The sequence below is a fragment of the Eurosta solidaginis genome, chromosome 3, assembly GCF_040869045.1.
Source record: "Eurosta solidaginis isolate ZX-2024a chromosome 3, ASM4086904v1, whole genome shotgun sequence".
Classification (NCBI taxonomy): Eukaryota; Metazoa; Arthropoda; class Insecta; order Diptera; family Tephritidae; genus Eurosta; species Eurosta solidaginis.
In genome coordinates, this window is record NC_090321.1 from 263,771,897 (window position 1) to 263,790,261 (window position 18,365).

The 18,365-nt window shown below is 37.2% G+C and overlaps 1 protein-coding gene and 1 long non-coding RNA gene across 3 annotated transcripts in view; both read left to right on the forward strand.

Annotated features, from left to right (window-relative positions):
• The first annotated feature begins 6,188 nt into the window (after nt 1–6,188).
• Nucleotides 6,189–6,961, forward strand: LOC137247131 (uncharacterized). The gene is made up of 2 exons (XR_010951782.1): nt 6,189–6,469; nt 6,524–6,961. It is a non-coding gene; the product is annotated as an uncharacterized lncRNA (long non-coding RNA).
• Nucleotides 6,962–10,385: 3,424 nt separating this feature from the next.
• MED23 (mediator complex subunit 23) overlaps nt 10,386–18,365 on the forward strand; it is a 44,547-nt gene continuing 36,567 nt past the window's right edge. For both annotated transcript variants that reach the window (XM_067776235.1, XM_067776236.1), the window contains exons 1-7: nt 10,386–10,533; nt 10,592–10,685; nt 10,764–10,914; nt 10,983–11,115; nt 11,194–11,361; nt 11,422–11,937; nt 12,004–12,090. In XM_067776235.1, the coding sequence (XP_067632336.1) occupies nt 10,495–10,533; nt 10,592–10,685; nt 10,764–10,914; nt 10,983–11,115; nt 11,194–11,361; nt 11,422–11,937; nt 12,004–12,090 (1,188 nt within the window). In that variant the 5' untranslated portion in view covers nt 10,386–10,494. The remainder of the gene's footprint in view (nt 10,534–10,591; nt 10,686–10,763; nt 10,915–10,982; nt 11,116–11,193; nt 11,362–11,421; nt 11,938–12,003; nt 12,091–18,365) is intronic.

Consider the following 18,365-nt stretch of genomic DNA (forward strand, 5'->3'; position numbering starts at 1 on the left):
GACAATTCAAAAATGTTCCTCATAGAAAACATTCGGCATCAATTTTTTTATATTTCCAGCGAGTTACTCGCCACTCATAGCAGACTGGTGGCTATTATTATATTAATCCTCTTTGACTGTTGTTTTACCAAACATTTTTGAATTGTCTCACATTTAACCATGCTGTGTAGGCACCTTATGCAGACGTGATTTTTGAAAGAGAATCAATTAATTAATTAAATACAGTCAGAAAAATAAAAACAAATACCCCACGTAAATATGTAGAAGACATTTTATGGACATCTCGTCAAAAAAACCAGCGACTACCTTATAGAAAACATCGAGTAAATAGCTAAAAGTAACGAGTGACGTCTCTTATTGTATTTATCCTCTTTGGTTTTACTGTCGTATGGCTTATCGTGCTACAAACAGACGAGCGACTATCGTTCTGAACATGATAGCGTCAATGGTAAAGCATATATGACACTACTTTATTTTTGCTTGGATTCCAAGCTAAAAAACCTGACGAAACTTATTGGAACTTCAAAACACAAAAACAATTTTTAACATGAAAAAGCGAGACCACTATTCCCCCAAAATTAGTGAGCTTGACATGTTTTTGTTTATGTTTTACATTTTATTTTTACATTAACACTTTTAACAATAAAACAATGCTAATAACATGCGAAAATTACTTCGGTCTCTAGTGGTTCACTTTTTTTACAAGAAAGTTGATTTTAATTGTGTTTTTATGAACCAGATTTTCAAACTAAAAACAAAATTTTCATGTGTCAGAAAAAAATAAAGAAAAAAACGGCCGAATGTCCAAAAAAACTATCGAAATACAAACTGACTCATTTGTTTTTAATGAACTAGATTGTATTTTCCTTGTACTTCGTTAGTTTTTTCAAATATAGTTTACACACTTACATCAGTACTGAAGCCGTATAAAGAGGGTGTGCGACAAAAAATTGAAGATAAAATACAAGAAAAAAACACGAAAATAAAGTAGTGTCATATAGGTATAAAGAGACTGTTAGTTTAGATATAACGAGACAATCTTAGTTTTCGTACTTAACTCTTAATCGTTAGACCTAGTTTACACATAAAGAAACTATCTTCATTTTCATACTTTACTCCTAACCGTTAATTATATAACCAGACTTCCAATACATATTTTTTTCCCCTGATGATCGGTAATTATGAACAAATTTAAAAGATGCGGATTTTTTTCATAAAAAAGTTCCACCGCACTGCGTTTTTTTAGCGCACGCAAACAACCGGCGTTTTCTGCTCTAGCCGAAATAAGTATGCGTTGCGATGATGTAAAATATGTATGCAAACGTCAAATCTAAATGTCACGCAGAACAAAAATTGGAAATCGAGTTAGGTTTTCACGCAGTAAATTCAATTTCGGTTGCTCTCATACAAGTTGTATGTGCATGAGACATTTTTGACAGAAAATGACTTGCGTGCGTTTATATTAGGTTGGTATGTTATTGAAGTAAGAGAGAAATGTGAAAATTTGACAGAAAATAATCTAGTTCTCAGGGATGGAACATAGGTAAGCGCGCAGATTATCTATTGGCAATTTATTGTAGAGTAAGGCATTGTAAACGTGGTCCACAAATCACACACACAAGATTGCGCATTGCGCACGTAAACAAAAGATCAGCTGTTTTTTATGGGCAATTTTTACGTCATTTTCCCTTAGCTCTCGTTTTTTTCTCTCTTTCTTTCATTCGCTCAAGCAGTCAAGTGTGACGTAGTTTGTAAACTAGGTATTACGTACCGAGCTACATCAAATCAAATACCGAATTTTGTTTGCAAAGTGCCTAATTCATGCTGATTTTGCTTCAAAACAAAGGGTCATATTTATTGCACTATGTTGTTGTTGTTGTAGCTATAAGGACACTCCCCGAAGTCCTTGGGGAGTGTTATCGATATTGATGATCCTTTACCGGATGCAGATCCGGTACGTTCCGGTACCAAGCCCAACCATCTCGGGAATGATTTGTTATGACCACATGCGACCTTCTATGGCATACCGACCTCCCGAGCTTCGGCTGTTATTGAAAAGGGTTCGCCACGGATAGGTGAGGTAGACAAATGGGTTTGGAGAAGCTATATATTGCGCTGGCAACATGAAAGGGTTGCGCTACACAATCCCTTGAATGTATTTGGTATTTTAGTCGCTTCTTGCGACAGGCAAGCTTTGACTTTGTACAATTGATTTTATTTGACGAATTATTTTGGCTAAATGCATTAGTTTTTTGCAAAATTTCGAAATTTTCTTTTCATGAATTCTTGTGAAGCAAGCGGTAAGTGTCGATCCATTGCCACTACATGTGGCGCCGCTTAGTATGCACGTACTAAAACTAGAGAAAGTGAACAAAATTATAAGATAAAATTATGTTCGGCTTTTATAGATAGCTTGATGTTCCACATTAGGAAGCGAACAGAGATTAGGCGAAGAATGCGCCATGCGGGCATAGGAAATCGCGTACTACATAGTGAACTAGTTCGAGTCCCGGTAATGTTTTACCTTAGCTCACAAATCACCAAAAAAAGACGCGCTTTGGACCCAGGATCACGAATACGTAAGCGGAAATTGAAAATTGTATTTCCTTCCAGAGATATTTGCAAACAAAATTTAAAATTTTTATGTGGTTGATGTAATTTTGATGATTTTGTTGTACTCACAAAAAAAAAAAAAAAAAAAACTGTGCGTAAAAATATTTTGCGCGGGTTAAGTTTTTATCACCAAACATGTGTTGAACCCACCAGGGTAATCGCTACCGAAGGCCGCCAATGTTGAATAGTGTTCTGAGCAATTATACTATGGATTCCACCCCCCCGGTTTCGGAGCGCTCCGTGGTAATTTTTCAGTTTTTCAGAAATATCTTTTGATTGAAATAAAATTGTTAATTTCCGCTTTCGAATTCGCCCTCCTGGCTCCAAATGGTTTACCCGGGCTGTATAAAACCTTCTAAGTACCACTTGGAAGTTCCTTTAACTACCCTGCAAAAATGCTCTCGTCATTCCACGCCGTTTGACTAGTTATTATACAGTCACAGGTTATATTCCTAGTCACATTTGCATGGGCGTGGGTAAGTTTCGTGACCAGAATTTTTTGTAGGGTAATTATATCTAAAGTTATACCTTGCTGGTACTTACATGGCCGACAGAGTACGTACCATGGGTCTCTGCCGACGTGTTGTCGCTGGTGAAATTGACTTTACCGGTGAAGCCGACGCTGTTGTTGGTTGTGGTGCGCGGTCTTGGTACTGTTGGTGGTTGTTGCGATTTGGTCCGAGGTAATCGAATGAACCTGGTGGCGATAAAGCTTCGTGCTGGACTTTACGATCTGGATGACTTGGCCATTTTGGCGTTAGTGGTATTACCCGGCAGCGTACTGCTGGCCCTGGGGGCGGAATTGGTGGTCGGACGCTTTTCCGAAGGTGGTAGGGTATTTCGTAACGTAGAGAAAGGGGTTTATCTTCGGATAGCAATGGTTCTCATTAACAGTTAGCTCAGTGCCGCCCGAATCCGTATCGGAATCACTAACACTTTCCTCACTAAGTGTGGCTGTGAAACGTCGACCTACTTTACTAGATATTATATACGTTGCGCTTGTGTCAATTCGACACAACCGTGATAAGGTTTATTCCCACTTGTTTGTTCCTCTAGTAGTTGGGTCTGCAATTCCTCGTCGCAGTCTTTTGGTTCTTCCACAATGCTCGTTGAATACGTGAACAGCCGGCTAGGGTGTTTGGCGATTCGTTAAATATAAGTGGGGATGTGCAGTTGACGTAGCAATAATGTTAATAAAGCAGTTGGCACCTTGCTATTGAAGTTGTGTCAACCGATTTTACACGATCCCTTTTTTTTTTATATATCGCCAGGCCGCTACAATTTTAGCTGCAGCCAACCACACTTTTTTCCGGAAACTCATTGCCAATTTTTTTGCTAGTGATCGCAGATATTTTTTTCTTGTTTTCCGATATTTTTATCGCAACTTTCGCCACAACACTAGGTGTGTTCGCGCAAACACGCTCCCAAGTGGACCGTAGCCGTAGACCGTAACAGCAGACCGTAACAAACCTGCTTCGCTTTGAAGACCTGACGATGAAGCGAACAGGAAACCGGATGCGCTGTGGGAAGCCACTGCCAGGGGCCTCCGATGCCAATCAACGTGGGGCACGACTCACCCCTGAGATAAGAGTCTCAAAGTGCTACTACGAAGCTAGCCGGGCAACATAGGTCCATCAAAAAAAAAACTAAGTCAAGTTGGGAATTAATTCTGTTTCCTAGTTTAAAAGGGTTTTGCGGCAATTAGACATTTGTTATGGAAAACTCGTCAAAACTCCGAAAGATGATTTCTAGTGGTTATGGCCCCCACAGAAGGCCAAAACAAAAAAAAGGTGTAGACATTTTAATATGGAGAACCCGTCCAAACTCCGAAAGGCTAGTGGTTATCGCCCCCACAGAAGGCCAAAAAAAAATATTTGGGTAGTCAATGGGAACGCTGACATCCCATTCCCCGAAGGCACTCGGGCTACAGAAAAAAAACAAAAACAACACAAACTCATTCATACTCGTCACTAGTGCTCCCAACCGCAACGCATAAGGGGGTCTTAAGGACCTGCCTCTGGGACTGGTTCGGGCCACTAGGGTCAATTTCCTACACACACAGGTTGGTCCCAACCCACCCAGCCGCAACGCAGAGGCGGTCTCTTGGGACTCGCTAGTGGGACTGGCTGGGGGTGTTGAGGCCTCCCGTTCATTCACCCTGGACACCCCTCCTGCCTCCGCAGCTATGGGTGGAGCGGCTTCAAGGGCCGCTCCCCAGACTGGTGGGACAGGGAGGAGTGTTACTCTGAATCCCGGCTCACACACTCACACCAGACAAAACAAATTCGGCAAAAAAAAAAGGAAACAAAAAAAACTATAAAAATTTGACAAAAAAAACCCAAGTTAGCGAACAAAATTATTACCAACGCCGACTACGGACAACATTCCGGCAACGTATAATCCCACTTACAAAAAAAACTAAGTGCGTTCAGCACTGCCTCACCGGGGTGGAATGGTCAACTTCTCACGTTGCCCGAACTGACCACTGAGACCAGCGCCTCAGGTGCCACGTTGGGCGCCATCTGTTATGGCGCCCTCAGCAACTGCCAACGATGATCACTCCGGACAACTTGATCCATCTAACCATCCCACCGCAACGCAGGTGGCTGCTCTTGCGGCTGCTCACCTCGGACTGGTGGGATGGTCAACTTCACAAGTTGACCCGGAATGACCAGCGCGACAGCGGTTCGGGCACCAAATCACGTTGGGCGCCATCTGTTATGGTAACGCATTTACAGTGGAAGCAGTAAGGAAGGCGGTCGGCATGATGTGGTGGTGCACAGTGGCTAGTCATTGTCGGATGGGGCGCGTCCTTGCCAACCTTACTGTTCCTGCGCCATAAACAGAAAAAAAGGTCATATCATGCCTTAAAAAACTCAGCTATCAGATTCAAAAAAAAAAAAACTGACAGAAGCGCAGAGACCGACTCAAAACGCTTATAAATTCAAACTAAAACGACATCCGGTCAAACCGGATGCCACGAACAGACCGTTAACATTCAAAAATTTAAATTCAAAAAAAACAAAACGCAACGAAAATTACCGAACCGGACATGACCGGTTACTAACTCTTAAATCAAAAATCAAAAAAAGACTGCTGAAAATTAAAATAAAAAGCTGAAAACTAAAATGAAAAAACAAAAAGGTCGAATATAACTTGGGGGCGCCGCGGGTGTTGTTGCGACGCCCTGTGCTATTCCCACCCTCAAAATCCATGGCCAACGACGCACCTGTATTTCGGTGGCCCCTTACCTGTAGACCCTACGTGCCTTCTAAATAAATGGCGACGTCAGCATTCCCATTATAAATACAATTTTTATTCAATACTCATTATTAATACCTTAAACCTTTTCTCTGAAAAATCATCGGATTATTAGCTAAATTCTAATATAAACTATACTCTCTAACAACAAAGGTATTCCAACAATTTGCTTATATTTTGTTAACAAAAAATATATATAAATTTCTGTTTTAGTTATTATCATAAGGGGTTGCCCTTAAAGTACATTGTTACGATAATCACTTAAGGGCCTATTACGGTACACAACTCAACTTGGTTGGGTTGTACTTAAAACAACTCAACTTTCAGACAACTCAACTCCTGTTTGGTATTACGAATTACAACTTATTTCAGTTGAAGTTGAATTGGTGCTGCCAAGCTAAGAAAGTGATGATTTGACAGATAAATGAACAGCTGATCAATTTGTGGCAGAAATTTAAGCATTTTCAAATGTGATTTTTTTATTAATGTTATATGAAATCTATTTTAAACTGGCGAAAATGTTGGTGATTGACATGTCGCGAATACGGAAACATTTGCGTGATCATTCCAATCCCTTGGAACTACCAAGCACCAAGTAAGAAAATGTTTAAGTGACAAATAATGAGCTTCATATGAAGTTATTTTGCAGATTGGAAAGGAAGCATTTTACTCAGTACTAAACAAAATTAAGAACCATTTCCGCATACGCGTTCGTATTTTAAAATTATGCGCCACACTCCGATTCCTTGCTGACGGCAGCTATCAAATATGCTGTGGAAATGATTTTGGTGTTGGACTGGTATTAGATATAATTGAGAAGCGTATTTGTGCGAAGTAGATTAAAACCCTAACAGAAAAAACTGTATTTTACTCAAATAGGATTCCCAGGAGTAGTGATTAGTATCAATGGGACTCGCATAATTTCACCTATTTTGGCTGCATCCAAACTGCGACCAGCCTCGTCCAACTATGGAATATCAATAAAGTCAAAAAGTTATTCAATGTAATTCGTTTAAACGTTGGTTTTTCTAGAAATGTGTACAAAATTGTTTATTATTGTTTGATTAAAAAAGGTTTAACTACCGGCCTTAAATTTTTTGTTTTTTTTTGGTAACGTTTTATAAGCCCGTGCACCATCTAACTCTTATCAAAGGTGGTATCAAAAGACGGGTTTCCATCTCCGTTTTTAGGATTCGAAAGCGAAAATTAAAAATTTTATTTCTTTCGAAAGATATTTACAAAGACCCACAAAATGGCCCGAGAGGGTCCGAAATATGAAGCCCGGTCCACAGTTTTTTTGCAAAGAACATCTTTCTGCGTTGGCAGCCTTTGGCCGCGATTCGTAAAAATAATCCTGGTTGGGTCCAACACCTTTCTGCATTGCTGTATACAAAAAATCTGGCAAAATACAACAACCACATGAAATTAGATTTTATTAGAATTAATGTTTGTGGTAATTCTTTACGACAGCATGACACTGCTAATACGTGTCCAAAAATATCGAGAGAGGTATTAAACGACGCGTCTTGACATCAGTATTAATAATCCGAAGGCGGAAAATACAAATTTTAACTCGTTCAAAAGATATTAAACACAAACCGAAAAAAGACAACAACATTACAACAACCACATGAAAATCGCCAACTTCAACTGAAAATATCTCCGGACAGAGATAAAATGTTTATTTTCCGCCTTCGGTTCTCGAGATTAATACGCGTCTTTTGGAACCTCTCTCGATATTTTTGGACGCGTATTAGCAGTGTCATGCTGTCGTAAAGAATTACAATTTTTGTTTTCGGATTCTTAAATCGGAGGTCGAAACGTGTCTTTTGACCTTGAAAATTTTTGTTAAAAATTAGGTGGTGAACCGTCTTCTAAAACGTAACATTTTTTCAAAACAACTGCAAAATTGTATGAGACAACTGCTAGTAAGCAGTTGTAAGATTTTGACGTATTTGACAACTACACCAACACAAGGTTGTAAACGGCAATGCCACAAAAAGTTGTAAGGCTAGACAACTCAACCGAAATTTTTTTTTGACAGGTTGAGTTGTAATCTGTAATACCAAATTGCGAAATTTCAACCCAACCAGAGTTGAGTTGTAAACGGTAATAGGGGCATTATTATCTGTTTTTGTTTTTTTTTCCACTTACAAAAATTATTATGATGTTATAGTAGAACTTATTTTGCGGGTGACCTAATATCAAATTGGTATAATGCTAGTGCGCATAGTATGATGAGAATAATATCTAATAAGTACTAAGGAGAGTGTTTACAAAAGCAACAAAGATGAAATTGCGATAGCAATATGTATTACGTGCACGTAGATTATTTTCGTCTTGTTGTTCGAAAGATATTGCCCGCAATAGGGGTTTATATGTATATATATATATATATATATATATATATTGCATTTGTAAGATATAAGAAAAAAAAAATTAAATTCAAAATCCTTTTGCCAACTCGTGCATAATCGACGACTGGCTGCTATCGCAAAAAAAAAATTCTTTAAATTTATGGTTAAGCTCCCAAAAATGAATCGCTAAAATGTTTTACGTGATAGCGACGGCTTATTACCAATAAAATTTATGGAGCTAACTTCAAATATTTTAAAACGACAAAATATATTCTTAAAATGATAGAAAAAAATGTATGCCTTTTATTTTTTTTTGTAAAGCTAATGCGAGGTAGGTATTAGGTAAATGGAATTATACTAGTAAATTGCTGAAAATAATTTTAGTTATATTTACAGAGTTTTGTTTGATATAATGTATATAAGATGCATTCACAAATAAACGGAGTATGTTTGAATTAGTTTTGAGCGTTCTAACAGGTAATTGCTGCTTAACCTGACTGAGACAAAACTGCCTGTTTATTTGTGAACAAACCTTTAAAATGTGTAAATAATTTTGCATATTAAACTGTTGTTGCATTCTTTAATATCTTGTCCAATTGCAAAACATAAGTGTTCATGTAGTAATTCTTTTGGTTAGATAATTAATACAAGCTGAACTTAAATAGTGGAAATCATTTATGTGTAACTTTTCCCTTTTTTTTTATGATAAGTTAAACTATCCTCTCATCTTTTATGCTGATAATTCTTAAAAAATGTCGTAGTTTTGACGAAAAAAGATAGATCCTTGTCGAATGGTTTACCCGGGCTGTATAAAACCCTCTAAGTACCACTTGGAAGTTCCTTTAACTACCCTGAAAAAATGCTCTCGTCATTCCACGCCGTTTGACTAGTTATTATACAGTCACAGGTTATATTCCTAGTCACATTTGCATGGGCGTGGGTAAGTTTCGTGACCAGAATTTTTTGTAGGGTAATTATATCTAAAGTTATACCTTGCTGGTACTTACATGGCCGACAGAGTACGTACCATGGGTCTCTGCCGACGTGTTGTCGCTGGTGAAATTGACTTTACCGGTGAAGCCGACGCTGTTGTTGGTTGTGGTGCGCGGTCTTGGTACTGTTGGTGGTTGTTGCGCTCTAGTCCGTGGTAATCGAATGAACCTGGTGGCGATAAAGCTTCCTGCTGGACTTTACGATCTGGATGACTTGGCCATTTTGGCGTTAGTGGCATTACCCGGCAGCGTACTGCTGGCCCTGGAGGCGGAATTGGTGGTCGGATGCTTTTCCGAAGTTGGTAGCGTACTTCGTAACGTAGAGAAAGGGGTTTATCTTTGGATTGCAATGGTTCTCATTAACATTTATCTCAGTGCCGTCCGAATCCGTATCGGAATCACTAACACTTTCCTCACTAAGTGTGGCTGTGAAACGCCGACCTACTTCACTAGATATTATATACGTTGCGCTTGTGTCAACACGACACCACCGTGATAAGGTTTATTCCCACTTGTTTGTTCTTCTAGTAGTTAGGTCTGCAATTCCTCGTTGCAATATTTTGGTTCTTCCACAATGCTCGTTGAATACGTGCACAGCCGGCTAGGGTGTTTGGCGATTCGTTAAATATAAGTGGAGATTTGCAGTTGACGTAGCAATAATGTTAATAAAGCAGTTGGCGCCTTGCTATTGAAGTTGTGTCAACCGATTTTACACGATCCCTTTTTTTTATATATCGCCAGGCCGCCACAATTTTAGCTGCAGCCAACCACACTTTTTTCCGGAAACTCATTGCCAATTTTTTTGCTAGTGATCGCAGATGTTTTTTTCTTGTTTTCCGATACTTTTTATCGCAACTTTCGCCCCATCACTAGGTGTGTTCGCGCGAACACGCTCCCAAGTGGACCGTAGCCGTAGACCGTAACAAGTTGCAAGTAAAAAAAAGTCATCATCCGATGACGACATATTCACGACCGAACGCTACGGTTTCTCAATGCAAATGTTGATTGTTGGCTTTTTATTTGATAGCCGCGGGGCAAGCGTCAAATACCGGACACGCACACATACAAAAATTCACTCAATCTGGTTGTAAATCGCAGGAGGTTCTTAATAGCTATCGAATCGATTGTTGTTGATCTGGCGTCATTGTGTGATCTGCAACAACTATCAACAGCTGGTATTTTTATGCCGGTTTGCAGGAAATTTTTTGGATCACTGCTTTTAGCGATAAATTAGTTTAATTTATGTTTCTTACCAAAAAACCGAAGTAAAAATGGACACAGAGATTTTGGAAGCAGTTAACAGCTTTCTGGTAAGTCTAAAGCTGCTCAAAGATCGCGAAAATTGGTGAACGTTTTTCTGTTTCGCAGAAAGTGGAACCAATCGAGGAGGCGTTCGTCAGCGTTATTGTTTACAAACCGAATGAAGAAGAGGATAAGGCTGGGTCGTTTACAGAAACCATTTGTGAGTATATTAACAAAACATAATATAGAAAACCACGAAAATATGTATAACCGACATTTTGCGGCTTTAATATCTCAGTACGTAAGTTCGAAGATGTGCCCCAAGACAATAAGGAAGGCGTGGTAAGACAATATTTACAGCGCGCGGCAACTACCACAAATATATCGCATTTGCGCGTGTTAATGGATACATTAGGAAAGCTTGCAGAATCCCATGCCATCACAGCAAGGTAAGATACATTATAGGGACCTGTGGGTAATAAACACTTATTAATATTTGTTATCTTACAACTTGCAGAATGCTTTGTGACAAGATTCTGTTATGTGATAAATTAGTTTATGAAAATGCAAATTTTTGGGTGGAAAGTTTTAAATTAATTAAACGAGTGCTATCGCTTGTTGACTACAAAGGAGTAAGGGAAATAATGAAGGTATGTGTCTCAAACAATTTTTATCTATGTACCTTTAACGATTTTATACCAAGTTTATTAAATATATTTTGATTGTAGATGTGCCGCGACAAAACGCAAACATTTCCGGTAAACATAAACGTTAGTTACCTCCCACAATTGCAAGCACTGAAGGATACATTGAACTATATATTTGACCGAAATAATTGTCTTTTACCCGGATACTTTATTGCCAATGAAATAATGAAACCACCACCGTATCATTGGGTAATTTCATAGCATTAAAAAATGATTTACTGAACACCACTTCTTTGATTGGTTTTTCAGACTATTAATAAAATGATGACAGATTTCATGGAGGAATTTCGTAGAACCGCACAAATGGTTTCCATAATTGGCCACTCGCATATGCTGCCCATTGTTGAGTGTTTCGGCTATGCAGATCACATGATGAATTCTTGGAAATTAGATCCAAATACATTACGTTTTGTTTTTAAAGGCAATTTACCATATGATGCAGATTTGTTAGAAGAACAAACAAAACTCCTACGTTATGTGCTCGATCAACCATATTCCAAAGAAATGGTCTCTGTTATGATGAGTTTACAGAAGCAACAAAAGCAACGTTGTAACGCACTAGAAGAGCAGTTAGTAAATTTAATAATTTCCGCTATGGAAATGACAGAGAGCAATGATTCTATGATGGGTAGTAGTTTTAATGTTTACGAAGAACAAACTTCTATGAACGAATGGGTATGGCTGCATTTATCATCACAGCTAATTTACTTTGTGCTTTTTCAGTTTGTAAGCTTTTCGCATATTGTTACAGCTTTGTATGAAAAGGTAAGTATTTATCAATTTAATATATCTAAATATACCATTTTAATTTTAATTTTATAAATTTTAAAGCTCTATAAGAAGGAATTGCGTAAAGGACGCGATCAGTTAATGTGGATACTCTTACAGTTTATTTCGGGCAGCATACAAAAAAATCCAGTAGGTAGTATATACATAAGTCACAAACGTTTAAAAACGTTTTCGTTTACCTCAAGATTTCTTTTAATATTGTAAACCACAATATACACTTGTACAATGTACATATATCAATATATACATATATGTACAATATTAAAATTTTATTTACAAATTACAATTATTTTCAATGAATGATATTTTTATATATCACAAATGAATATCAAAGTTCTAGTCGTTTCGTCGGAGTGGTCATGCAGTGTCATCCTCGGCTCCACTGCAATTTTTTGGGCTTTTTGGTTGAGCTGAAAATTTAAATAGGCCTCAAGGTTGGCTTTGTGCTTCCTTCTGGCGTTTTGGCGGACTTAGAAGATGCAATGCTTCACTGACCTGGAGTCAGGGTGGTGGCTTTGCACTCTTAACAGGAATCAGTGAATTTATAAATTATCGCTTATTGAAGTTTAAAAACTGGCGTGGTGCTATATAAAAACCAACTCGCTCTATATATATAACGGATCGTAACGGGACAGTGCCTAACACATGGCGGCAGGCCATATATTGAAAATTAAGCTTTTAATTAATTAACATTTATTTATATTGTTTGGTTGATTTTCCGACAGGGTGGATAAACGATGTATATTGGAACGATTTTCCGTCATCCCTTGTCAAATTTGGTTTTGAGACAAACCGGTTTCGGCGTTGTGCCATCATCAGTGTCGATTTTCGTTCTCTCGAAACTATCATACAAGCTAACGGAACAAATTACTGCGTATGAAAGAAAGTTGGTCGCATATATACTTTATGCTGTATAAGCAGCTCGTTTTACATACTATGCAATACTCAGTGCATACATCAAACTGCAATTTTTATTGCAAACATTTAAATTAACTTTTTTGTGTACATGGATAAATAATTTAAGAAAAAAAAAAACAATACTAATTTTGTGACTGGCGTGGTGCCATGTAAAAACCAATTTTAATTGAAAATACTATTGGACAAAAAACACAAACAATTTTATATGAAAAATTAATAACTTAACTAAAGTCAAATTGAATATAGCCTGGCATGGTGCCATTTAAAAACCAATCTTAATTGAAAATACGAACAATTACAAAAAATAATACCAAATTGCAAGCTGCTACACATGGTTCTGGTCTCTTTGGTATTACCCTTGTGTACCAATGGCGCCAAAATTACATATACACTTTGATGATAACAACAATCTGGAGAAAGAACCATCCGATATACAACCTGACGTTATGGACTAACGTCCGTGCCATTCAACCAAACCCAAAAAAAGTATAAAGTTGATTTAGAAATTACAAATATTTTTATGTATTTTTGTTGGGCCAAGGAAAAATTATATTTTTATTGCTATTTTTGGAGCTTTTCGGCCGGTTGATTTAAATAAAACAGGGATTTATTAGATCCTATGCGTTTCAACGCTTATTCGCGTCTTCATCAGTGAATTTATTTGACATTTAACATTTAAAATACAATGCGTGATGTTGACGGTAGAGGACGTGCAAGGTGCTCAATGTTTGAAAATTGTATTATTTATGCTTACTATGTACATACTTATTGTTGTGATAAAAATATTATTATTAAATGTTAAATGTCAAATAAATTCCCTGATGAAGACGCGAATAAGCGTTGAAACGCGTAGGATCTAATAAATCTCTGTTTTATATAAATCAACCGGCCGAAAAGCTCCAAAAATAGCAAAAAAATACAATTATTTTCAATGAATATTTTTATATAACAAAAATGAATATCAAAGAAAAGTATAAAAACATATTTCACATAATTTACAAACATAGTTATTTAAAAGTTGATATATGTCTCAGTGTATATTGTGGTTTAAGGGCTAATTAAACTTCCTTAAACCTAACGCCATAGTCGTAACCATACCCATATCCATAACCATCTACAACGTAATCGATTAATGGTGCCTTAACCTAAAAATCGTGAAAATTTCATAACAATGAAGAAAACTCAAAAAATTATAACATATTGAAATAAAATATTTCAAAAAAAGTCTCTTAGTCATAACGTATCCAAAACAATGAATAAAATCTACGAAAAGTTATTAAATTCACCAACTCAAATATTTTTAGGTTATGGATATGGCGAGAAACCAAAAACCAATTGGTTGGCTATGATATGGTTATCGCGTTAGCGTTATGGTATGGCATTAATCGATTACATTGATTTCCATAAGGTAGGTTCGATCAGCTGTTTTATCTGGTTATGGTTATAGGTAACCATTAATTGGCCTTTTACAACTCGGCCAACCTGACTTAAGACCGTCCCCGGTCATATAACTTAAAAACTAAATTAAGTTAAAAAATAACAAAATGTTTTACATATTTTAAAATTCTTTATATATACTAGGACGGGTCAAATTGTATGGGGGGAAAAAAACTTCAGGTGCACATCCAGTTTCTGAATCTTTGGGTCATGCTGAGTAATATTGTCCATGGGACCATAGGTCTGAAATGAATTTCGAGCCTCCCTAATTTTGTTAGAAAATATTTTTTTTAGAAATTTTTATTATTTTTTTAGAAAATATTTGGGCTATTTAAAATTTGAATTTGCAATATGGAAAAGTAAAATATTCGTCGATTTTTGCAACAAATTCGTCGATTTTCCCCAAAAAGAAGCGATAAAATGCGAAAAATAGTAGGAAAGCGCCCTTTATACCCTATATATATGTGACCCGGTCTATGAAAAGGTGGCTCATGATTCAAAAAAGTAATTGCGAGAAACAGCTGTTAACAGCTGTTTTGTTTTGAGTCATAAGTCACCTTTTCATAGACCGGGTCACATATTATATACACTAGACTGGGTAGATTTATTAACCGATATCGCGCCATCGATTTTTCGAGAGGATTTGGGCTCAGCAAAAAAAGTTCCACTACGCATACCCAAAAAAATAATTTTCAAGCCTGCGAAATTTTATTTTTTTTACTTTTTTCGACTTTGATTTTTAAGGTTTTTTCATGACCTACTCAAAAAATTTTCATTTGATTGTAAAATATTCATGTACATAAGGACTGCGTTTGAAAAAATTGTCCATCACTAAATACGAAAAACTTTCTAAACCAGTAGACCGATTTTAGAAGTAAATGTCATATTTACATGTTTATTCAGTTACAATTTTTATTATATGTTTAAACTTTTTCATTTATTTTTATTTTGTAAAATTTTTTAATTTTTCGTGAACCCTTCCATTAACGATTTTATTGTACTATTTCCTACTTTTTGAGTTGCAGAACGCCATTTCTCCCGAAAATCTTCAGCGTTCCGGGCGACTTTCTTGGTCGCTTTGATTTCTCTATTTACCAAAGCCCAGTATCTTTCGATTGGTCTCAGTTCTGGGCAGTACGGCGGATTTGCTTCTATAGGCACTAAAATCACATTATTTTTTGAGTACCATTCCAAAGACAATTTGCTGTAATGGCATGAGGCTAGGTCCGGCCAAAAGAAGGCTGAAACCTTATGCTGTCTTAGAAAAGGTTTCAGCCTTTTCTCCAAGCATTCTTTAACATACATTTGCGTGTTTATGGTTCCCGTTGTGACAAACGATCTGCTTCTTTCGCCACAGCTGCATATTGCCTGCCAAACCAGAAATTTTCGGGGAAATTTTGACTGTCTTTTTATTTTGAACTTTTCGTCCACATTACCCCGCGAGTCTGCAGTGTAAAATTCTTGGCCTGGAAGCTGCGAAAAATCGGCTAAAACGTAAGTTTAGTCGTCCATAATACAAAAACTGAACTTTTGAAAAAAAATTATTTTTAATATTTTGGCACGTTGTTTTGCTTCAATGTTCTTCAGAGCATTTCTGTCTGGAACTTTTTGAACTTTAAATGTCTTGAGACCAGCCTCCTTTTTAGCTTTGCGAACCAAAAGCTCGGAACATTCCAGTTTCTGCGCCAATTTTCTGCTCAAAATACTGGGGTTTCTCCGTAAACTGGTTATAATTTTATTCTTCTTATTTCGGTCACTGATTCCTTCTTTTCTGCCAGAACCAGGTTTTCGAGTGACAGCCAACTCCTCCTTCAAGCTTTTTAAAACTCTTGACAAAGTTTATGGGCACACTTTTACATCCCTCGCAATTTTTTTTTTAAGTCCACTGAGGTTGGTCTTGATAAACTTGCACAATTTGTTTACGTACTTCCAGTTCGCTTGCCATTTTTAATCGAATAAATGTGTTTAGAGAAAATATTTGTGTAAAAAATAATTTGACATTTATAGCAAAGCATGCCGGAAAAAATTTATTTAAATACATCAATTTGGAAAGGAGTTATTTGATTAAATAAAGGTGACAATTTTTTCAAACGCAGACCTTATACCCTGTCCGACCCAAAAATGTCCGCTAAAAACGTTGGCGATAACAGTTTTTCAGTGAACATTTGTTTTTATTTTTTGAAAAAAAAAATTTTTTTTTAGTAGGTCATGAAAGAACCCTTAAAAATCAAAGTCGAAAAAAGTCAAACAAATGAAATTTCGCAGGCTCGAAAATTATTTTTTTTGGGTATACGTAGTGGAACTTTTTTTCCTGAGCCCAAATCCTATCGAAAAATTGATGGCGCGATATCGGTTAACTTTCGTCCATACAAATCAACCCACCCTAATATACACACTTAATTATAATCAAGATAACAATCCGATAATAACTAATATTTCATAACTCATTTAATTCTTCAGCAGAAACGACCCCATTACTATTATTATGTCCAAGCCATTTTCTCATTTTATTAGCTTCCATAATGCCATCATACGGTAATTGAGTCAACTGGCAGTTTTCTACGCCTCGCACCACATATCTATCATTTCTTAAAATCTTATGTATTACGTAAGGGCCTTTAAACCTCGGTATGAGTTTTTTGTTTGTTCCCACAACCAAATCTCTCACTTCATATTCTTTTGCCCTCCCACTTTTTTTTAAATAGTTTAAATTATAACTATTCCTGTTTTTTCTTGCTGTTGTTGTTATAGCGATAAGGACACTCCCCGAAGGCCTTGGGGAGTGTTATCGAGTTTGATGGCCCTTTGCTGGATGCAGATCCGGTACGTTCCGGTACTACGCCCGACCATTTCGGGAACGATTTGTTATGACCACATGCGACCTTCTAGGCCATACCGCCCTCCCACCCCCTAGATCCATGAGGAGTTCGGGGTCGTCAGAGCCTCGGCTGTCAATGAAACTGGATTCGCCACGGAAAGGTGAGGTTGGCAATTGGGTATGGAGAAGCTATATATTGCGCTGGCAACCTGAAAGGGCTGCGCTACGCAAACCCCTTTGAGTCCGGTATTTTAGTCGCCTCTTACGACAGGCACGCCTACCGCGAGTATATTCTAACCCCTTAACCCGCTGGGGTTTTTTTTTAAAAGCTTCTAATGCATTTAATCTAATTCGTTGTTTCATTAAAATTTACTCTATTATCTAAGTACTCTGTGAACTCATCCACTATTTCACCTCTCTGTTCTACGCCGAATAAAAGCTTACTAGGAGAAATTCCCGCTGTACTGTGAATAGCAGAATTATTAATAGCATATTCCACTTGGAGAAGTTTGTTGGACCAATCTGCAGGGTTAAGTGGATGACTAAGTTTACCTAACATAGTTTTCAAAACTCTATTTACTTGTTCCACTTGCCCATTTGCGTGTGGAGAGGCGGTAGCTACTTTAATATGCAATATGTTTCGCTTTAATAAAAAGTTTTCAAAATCCAATGACGTAAACATGTACCTCTGTCGCCTACAATGCGTCTTGGAAGTCTCTAATAACTAAAATATTTATCTAAAGCAGCATTAGCTTCTCTGATACTTGTTGAATTTGTCGGATAAAGTTTAAAGGTCGCGGTACAACGACATTTTTCATATATATGCGTTTAACACAAGCTTATGCATTCCAATAACATCGCCACAATCAACCAAGATGTTGCGTTTGTAAATATGAAGGAACTTCAGACTTGGCAATTGAAGTTTATTACGCCTTGCCCATTCACATACAAAATTTCGCGAAGCACTGTTGTAAAGATTCTCCCTATACAACAAAAATACTTGCTAACATATTTTGTGTCGTAATTGATTGTTATATTGCAGTTTTTAATTGCGAAAAATGTTGGAAAATTTACCAACCAGTGGGAAAAATAATTTCACTTGCAAAGTGTGCCAACGCCCTTAGCCAAAGCAAATGTCAAATTCTTCTTCTTATGGTTTGCTTGGAACAAAATTTGGGAGATGGCTACTTTTCAATATCAGATGGCGCCAGTGTCGCTCATTCTACCGTTC